Source organism: Ranitomeya variabilis, chromosome 1, assembly GCF_051348905.1.
Source record: "Ranitomeya variabilis isolate aRanVar5 chromosome 1, aRanVar5.hap1, whole genome shotgun sequence".
Taxonomy (NCBI): Eukaryota; Metazoa; Chordata; class Amphibia; order Anura; family Dendrobatidae; genus Ranitomeya; species Ranitomeya variabilis.
This window is the reverse complement of record NC_135232.1, coordinates 687,191,536-687,199,360: the sequence shown is the minus strand read 5'-3', so window position 1 is coordinate 687,199,360 and position 7,825 is coordinate 687,191,536. Positions and strand designations below refer to the sequence as shown.

The following is a 7,825-nucleotide window of genomic DNA, read 5'->3' as shown; positions in this document are numbered from 1 at the left end:
CTTTATTTATTCAAATGTAAGAATAATACAATTAATAAATAATAGTAAGAAAGAACAAAAAATGGCTGCACTCACCAGCTCTTGACAATTCTTGACAGTACGGCACATTTCTGATTGGTCGCTCGCGGCAGGCGGCAACCAATCAGAAAAGTGCCGCACATCACGAAGGCATATATCTTTGTCCACCCTGAGCGGGTGTAGGACGCTGGTGACGTCACTTATCTCCGGACATTATCTCCGGACAAAGCCACGGAAGTTGGCACAAATTGCCGGAAGTAGTATTCTAGGCAATTATATATTAGATTTTAATGTTATCAGTGTTTACCTTTGAACGTTTATATTGTATTGTCCTGTCACCAGCCATGTGTACGATTATCGGCCGAAAGCCTCTCTGGAACCAATAATCACCCCATGTAAAGGTATCTTTATAAGTTAAAGATTCAGAATACTATGACTTTTATCATATCCTGAACAGTCAAGTTTTTTATGAACCGTTAAGGTTTTCTGGTTGAAGTAAAAAAAACTCTGAGTGTTTACAGTTTGAAACCATAAAATGTTGATAAATTATGTCATTCTTGAGTATATCACTCAATGGTGCTCATAAACGTGTCAAATTTGATCTATAATATACTTTAATATACGTTACTTTAATCTTTAATATACTTAAGAACAGGGCCCCAGACATCACACAGGGTGTCTGAAATACCGCACAGTGGTCCAAAATATCGCTGTGCTCTGCCTGGGGCCCCATATGCTGCCTGGGGTCCCTGTGCTCTGCCTGGGGCCCCATATGCTGCCTGGGGCCCCTGTGCTCTGCCTGGGGCCCTGTGTTCTGCCTGGGGCCCCTGTGCTCTGCCTGGGGCCACTGTGCTCTGCCTGGGGCCCCTGTGCTCGGCCTGGGGCCCCATAGGCTGCCTGGGGCCCCTGTGCTCTGCCTGGGACCACTGTACTCTGCCTGGGGCCCCATATGCTGCCTGGGGCCCCTGTGCTCTGCCTGGGGCCCCTGTGCTCTGCCTGGGGCCCCATGTTCTGCCTGGGGCCACTGTGCTCTGCCTGGGGCCCCATAGGCTGCCTGGGGCCCCTGTGCTCTGCCTGGGACCACTGTGCTCTGCCTGGGGCCCCATATGCTGCCTGGGGCCCCTGTGCTCTGCCTGGGGCCACTGTGCTCTGCCTGGGGCCCCATATGCTGCCTGGGGCCCCTGTGCTCTGCCTGGGGCCCCATATGCTGCCTGGGGCCCCTGTGCTCTGCCTGGGGCCCCTGTGCTCTGCCTGGGGCCCCATGTTCTGCCTTGGGCCCCTGTGCTCTGCCTGGGACCACTGTGCTCTGCCTGGGGCCTCATATGCTGCCTGGGGCCCCAGTGCTCTGCCTGGGGCCACTGTGCTCTGCCTGGGGCCCCATATGCTGCCTGGGGCCACTGTGCTCTGCCTGGGGCCCCATATGCTGCCTGGGGCCCCTGTGCTCTGCCTGGGGCCCCATATGCTGCCTGGGGCCCCTGTGCTCTGCCTGGGGCCCCATGTTCTGCCTGGGGCCCCTGTGCTCTGCCTGGGGCAACTGTGCTCTGCCTGGGGCCCCATATGCTGCCTGGGGCCCCTGTGCTCTGCCTGGGGCCCCATATGCTGCCTGGGGCCCCTGTGCTCTGCCTGGGGCCCCACATGCTGCCTGGGGCCCCTGTGCTCTGCCTGGGGCCCCATGTTCTGCCTGGGGCCCCTGTGCTCTGCCTGGGGCCACTGTGCTCTGCCTGGGGCCCCATATGCTGCCTGGGGCCCCTGTGCTCTGCCTGGGGCCCCATATGCTGCCTGGGGCCCCTGTGCTCTGCCTGGGACCACTGTGCTCTGCCTGGGGCCCCATATGCTGCCTGGGGCCCCTGTGGTTTGCCTGGGGCCACTGTGCTCTGCCTGGGGCCCCATATGCTGCCTGGGGCCCCTGTGCTCTGACTGGGTGTAGGACACTGGTGACGTCACTTATCTCCGGACATTAGCTCCGGACATTAGCTCCGGACATTAGCTCCGGACATTATCTCCGGACATTAGCTCCGGACAAAGCCACGGAAGTTGGCACAAATTGCAGGAAGTAGTATTCTAGGCAATTATATATTAGACTAGATAGTGGCCCGATTCTAGTGCATCGGGTATTCTAGAATATGTATGTAGTTTATTTATGAAGTTTTCAGAATAATGCAATTTATACACAGGATCCGGCCGGCCGGGCGTGACCAATTAGCGAAGCGTGGTTCAAATTCCGCGCCAATTCGCAGCCGGACTGCGCCTGTTGCTGATTGTTTGCGGCTGGCCGGGCTTGACCAATCAGTGAAGCCAAGGCCTGCTCCAGGTTTTTGAGGGCCCCGGGCGAAAGAGTCTCAGTGGGCCCCCCTCTTTAACACTTACCACGATTCATGATGCACAGATACAGCAGAGAAATATAGCACAGTCAAGTAGCATATAACACAGCCCATGTAGCATATAGCACAGCCACGTAGCATATAGCACAGGCCACGTAGTATATAACACAGGCCACGTATATAACACAGCCCACGTAGTATATAACACAGCCCACGTAGCATATAGCACAGCCCACGTAGCATATAGCACAGCCACCTAGTATATAGCACAGCCCACGTAGTATATAGCACAGCTGCGTAGTATATTGCCCAGCCACGTATATTGCACAGCCATGTATATTGCACAGCCACGTAGTATATAGCACAGAGACATAGTATATAACAGCCCACGCAGTATATTGCCCAGCCACATAGTATATTGCCCAGCCACGTAATATATTGCACAGCCACGTAGTATATAGCACAGCCCACGTAGTATATAGCACAGAGATGTAGTATATAACAGCCCATGCAGTATATAGCACTGCCCATGTAGTATATAGCACAGCCCACGTAGTATATAGCAATGTGGGCACCATATCCCTGTTAAAAAAAAGAATTAAAATGAAAAATAGTTATATACTCACCTTCCGGCAGCCCCCAGATCCAGCCCAGGTGTTTAGCGATGCTCCTCGCTATGCTCCAGTCCCAAGAATGCATTGCGGTCTCGCAATGCATGGACCGGAGCGTCGCGAGGAGCGGGAAAGGCGCCGGAAGGTGAGAACATAATGATTTTTTTCAATTACGGTATTATTTTTAACATTAGATCTTTTTACTATTGATGCTGCATAATGTTAATGTTATTTTTTTTAATGTGGATGGGATTAGGTCTTGCCAACCACACCTGAGAAATAGTTACAGCTGAAATGTATGCAAGCCCCTGCCTGGCATATACACTGGGCCCTATGTGGAGCTTATATGCACGTTACATACCTGCAGTCAGCGTCGGACTGGAGCACCTTGGGCCCACCAGAGAAAATCATTCTTGGGGCCCACTATGTAGCTACATAGAAATAAATACAAGACCACCAATTGTGCAGTAAAACACACTAATATCAAGGTATAATATAAGGTAGTACAAGTCTTAATTATATAGCAGGGGTTGGGGTAGCCCCCTCATAGAATATAATGCAGCCCTCATATAGTATAATGCAGCCCCCTCATAGAATATAATTTAGCCCCACTCATAGAATATAATGTAGCCCCCTCATAGGGTATAATGCAGCCCTCCCACAGAATATAACGTAGCCCCCTCAGAGTATAACGCAATCTCCTCATAAGGTATAATGCCGCTCCCCCATAGAATATAATGTAGCCCCCTCATATGGTATAATGCAACCCCCTCATATATTATAATGCAGCCTCCCCACAGAATATAATATAGCCCCCTCAGAGTAAAATGCAACCCCCTCATAAGGTATATTGCAGACTCATAGAATATAATATAGCCCCCTTAGAGTATAATGCAGCTCCATTATAGGGTGTAATGCAGCTCCTTCATAGGGTACAATGCAGTTCACTCATAGGGTATAATGCAACCCCCCACAGAATATAATGCAGCCCCTCCCACAGAATATAATGTAGCCCCCTCATAGGGGATAATGCAACCCCCTCTTAGGGTATAATGTAGCCCCCTCTTAGGGTATAATTTGGTCCCATCATAGGGTATAACGCAGCCCTCTCATAAGATAAAATGCAGCCCCCTCATAGGGTATAATGCAGCCCACTCATAGGGTATAATGCAGCCCCCCCACATAATATAATGCAGCCCCCCAGAGAATATAATGCAGCCCCCCTCATAGGGTATGATGCAGCCACCCTCCCACATAATAGAATGCAGCCCCTCCTCAGAATTTAATGTAGACCCTCAAAGAGTATAATGCAGCCCCCATAGAATATAACGTAGCCCCCTCAGAGTATAATGCAGCCCCTTCATAGGGTATAATGCAGCCCCCCTCATAGAGTATAATGCATCCCCCTCATAGTTTACAATGCAGCCCACTCAGGGTATAATGCAGCCCCCCACAGAATACAATGCAGCCCCCCACAGAATATTATGCAGCCCCCTCATAGGGTATAATGTAGCCCCCCTCATAGAGTATAATGCAGCCCCCCATAGAGTATACTGCAGCCCCATCATAGGGTATAATGCAGCCTCTCACCCCACAGAATATAATGTAGACCCTCATAGAGTATAAAGCAACCCCGCGTGGAATATAATGTAGCCACCAACCCCCCCATACAATATAATCCACCCTCGCAGCCCTACGGTCTTATGGCCACCAGGACTCACTCACTGATATATATGCAAACAAACACAATACTCACCTCTCCTTGTTCCCCGCTGCTCTCGGCTCTGCTCCGATATAAGCAGCTGCAGCGCCGTCTGCCCGACACACAGTGGGTATGCGATGAAGTGAAGTGTCATTGCGCACCTGCAGTGTCAGAGGCAGCGTGGAATGATGGGAGAGGAAGCATCATCTGACGCTCTCTCCTCCATTATTGCTTTCAACTGTATCGATATCTATGATGCCGATACAGTTGAATGCAGTGTGCACTGGGGGCAGCACTGGCGGCGGGCCCCCCTGACTTATGGGCCCCATAGCAGTTGCATGGGTTGGGGTCCCCTGGGGGGAGCGGGGGCCCTGGATTGCCAGCCCTGATAGTGGGCAGCTAACACTGCCCGGTATTGAAGTGAAATGAATATTCACTGCTCTCCATGCCTATAGTGGAGTGTGAAAGAGTGAATATTCATTTCTCTTTAGTAGCAGGAACAGGCTTTAGCCGAGCAGCAAACTTCTGCCTCCTGTCACCTGCTGCTCCTCCGCTGGCAGTGGGCGGGCCTCCCTGACTCATGGGCCCTATGGCAGCTGCGTGGTGTGCCGCTATTAGTGACTCGCCACTGACTGGGGGCCTCTGGAGCAGCGAGGCCCTAGGCAGCTGCAAGCTCTCTATGCCAGCAGGTGTCAGTGCCTGGGCCCACCAGAGAATTCTCCGGGGGGCCAGTCCGACCCTGCCTGCAGTATCTTTCTCATATGTGTGATTTCTACAAAATACCGTATGCATCCTCATTGTATTATGATTGACTTGCTGAGCATCACAATTTTCTTACATTTTTGCAGTGTTTTATGACTTTCCCCAAGGCTGGGTTGCTTCCCATGTACCATATTGTGCTATGCTACCAATATTCTGCATATGGTTGCGGTTTTGCAATGCGTTTTTGGCTACGACAAATGATTGGGAGGGGTGCTGTAACATTGTCCCTGTAGTATTCCATTATTTATTATACATTATTATTTGCTTAGCATCTACTCTAAGCTTTTCTGTTTATTTCAATTACCATAATTCACTGTCAGGTAATGCAGAATGTCTGATAGTGTAGAAAGTCTAGTAATCTGGCACTTTTTTACCAGCATGTAATATAAATTCGCACAATGGATGATAATTCTTCACGTAGAACAATGTATAAACCTACAGCATATAAGACCGGAATGGTATACGGTGCTCCAGTGTCACTACGACATAGCAGCCAGTATTGATCACACTATTGGTAGTGAGTACATCAATAGTAATAAATGAGTCTGTTTCTCAATGAATATTGACTTAGCAGCATCCTACACTTAGTGACAAGTTACTACAACAATGCGACAGTAGGACAGGTGTTGTGCAGGTCCCCATAGGAACAAAGAACGTGCCACTCCTATTTTCCCAATAGGAACCCATGCACTTGTATAGCAGAAGCCATTGTCAGTGTCAGTGAGGTGTTACTACTACAAGACCACAAGAACAGCAAATCACCACAGTTCGGCAGGATGTCAGATGTGTCCAATCAATACAACTACGAGGATCGAATCGAAAGATTATTCGACACAGGTTCATCTCCGAGCAGATCTCAATCCAAGTTTCGGGATTCTCTGAAGTCCTTTTCGGAGGTATAGCCTGGAAACTATTTTATTTATTTCCTTGTTATTACTTGTTTATTATATTAACAATGCTGTAGTTGTAGACCTTTGCCTCTATTGTTGGAGAAATACGGCTCCCATTAACTATTTTTTATTGTGTCTATAACTTTAAGGGTTTCTATGAGAATTTAAAGGGGTTTTCCACTACACACTAATATTGATGACTTATCCAATGGTCATTAATATAAATGCAATGGAAAACCCCTTTAAATGGGCACCCCCATGGATCAGCTACTAGCAACTGGATGTAAACAGTGTACAGAGTGGAAAACCTCTGGTCACAGTGTTTAAAGGGGTTGTCCAGGTTTAGCATAAAAGTCTGCAGTCTTTATGAATCCTCACTGTGTGCACGGTCAGGATTCTATCGTGTCAGAGGTGAGACTAGGCAGTCACGTGACTGCAAGTATGTGATATGTATACTCCTGGCCACGTTCCGACTAGAGATGCGCAGCCTGGCTCCATTCACTTGTATTGAACAAGACCGCGCACGTCTAGTTGGAATGTGGCTGGGAGTTTGCATATGGCATACTTGCAGTCACGTGACTGCCTGCTTCCAGTGCCAGCACTAGAGAATCCTGACAGCATGTGCTGTTCGTAATGTAAGGATTCACAAGTATGCAGTCACTCCATGCCAAACATGGACAACACCTTTAATAGCCGCTCCCTGGGACTACTGAGCAGCTCCTAATCATTTGACTGAACATGAGCTGCACTACTCGGCAGTGGCCATTGAAATTCCCACTGTTGATCCTCTCAAACACACCATCCGCTTGTCAGCTTTGTCCAACTTTCATCTAGTGTGTATGAGGGCATGAAGGGGAACCCAAATTATTCACTGTTGTCCTGCAAATCTGAGCTGTTTATAGCAGCCTGTGTCAGGGGTGGACACCGACAGAAAAGGGCCCCTGTGCAAGAAAACTGTATGGGCCCTTTGCAGTCCAATGCGACTGGGATAAAAGCCGCTTGCTGCTTTGGAGGTGGTAATGACCCCCTTTCTCCTTTGGTCCCTGTGCAGCTGCACAGGTTGTACCAATGATATGTCCGCCCCTGGTCTCTAGATTGTTAAGGGATTAATAATACCAAATGGAGTACAGAATCCAAGATTTACCAGGAACTGTAGAAAACTTCACGGTCTCGGAAAACTCCCAATCACATGGTTGTCCTCAGTATAACTTCCACGATGAAGGGACAGTTGGTGGCTTTCTTCTGTAGGGTCATATGTTCTCCAGATTTCTTGGACTTGCTGCAAGTGAAGCCAGTGAACATGTTACATCCAATTATAATTTATGAAATGATTAGTTCTACAGAAAATTTTAGGAGCATGATGTATTGCAACATCTCTGAGAAACAGATGGTTCTTATGACTGCACAAATAAAGCAGTGTTCCCCTAGGGAAGGGAAATACAACATCACAGCTAAAAACCTGCCGACTGTAAAATAGGTTGCAGCTAGATGAAGCACACTACATTAATGTCCCACTATCTA

At 48.8% G+C, this 7,825-nt stretch overlaps 1 protein-coding gene across 1 annotated transcript in view; it reads left to right on the top strand.

Annotated features, from left to right (window-relative positions):
* The first annotated feature begins 6,120 nt into the window (after positions 1-6,120).
* The window catches only part of LOC143776535 (coiled-coil domain-containing protein 170-like), a 119,260-nt gene continuing 117,555 nt past the window's right edge, over positions 6,121-7,825 (top strand). Inside the window, exon 1 of the mRNA XM_077265997.1 lies at positions 6,121-6,310. Coding sequence (XP_077122112.1) covers positions 6,191-6,310 — 120 coding nt within the window. The 5' untranslated portion in view covers positions 6,121-6,190. The remainder of the gene's footprint in view (positions 6,311-7,825) is intronic.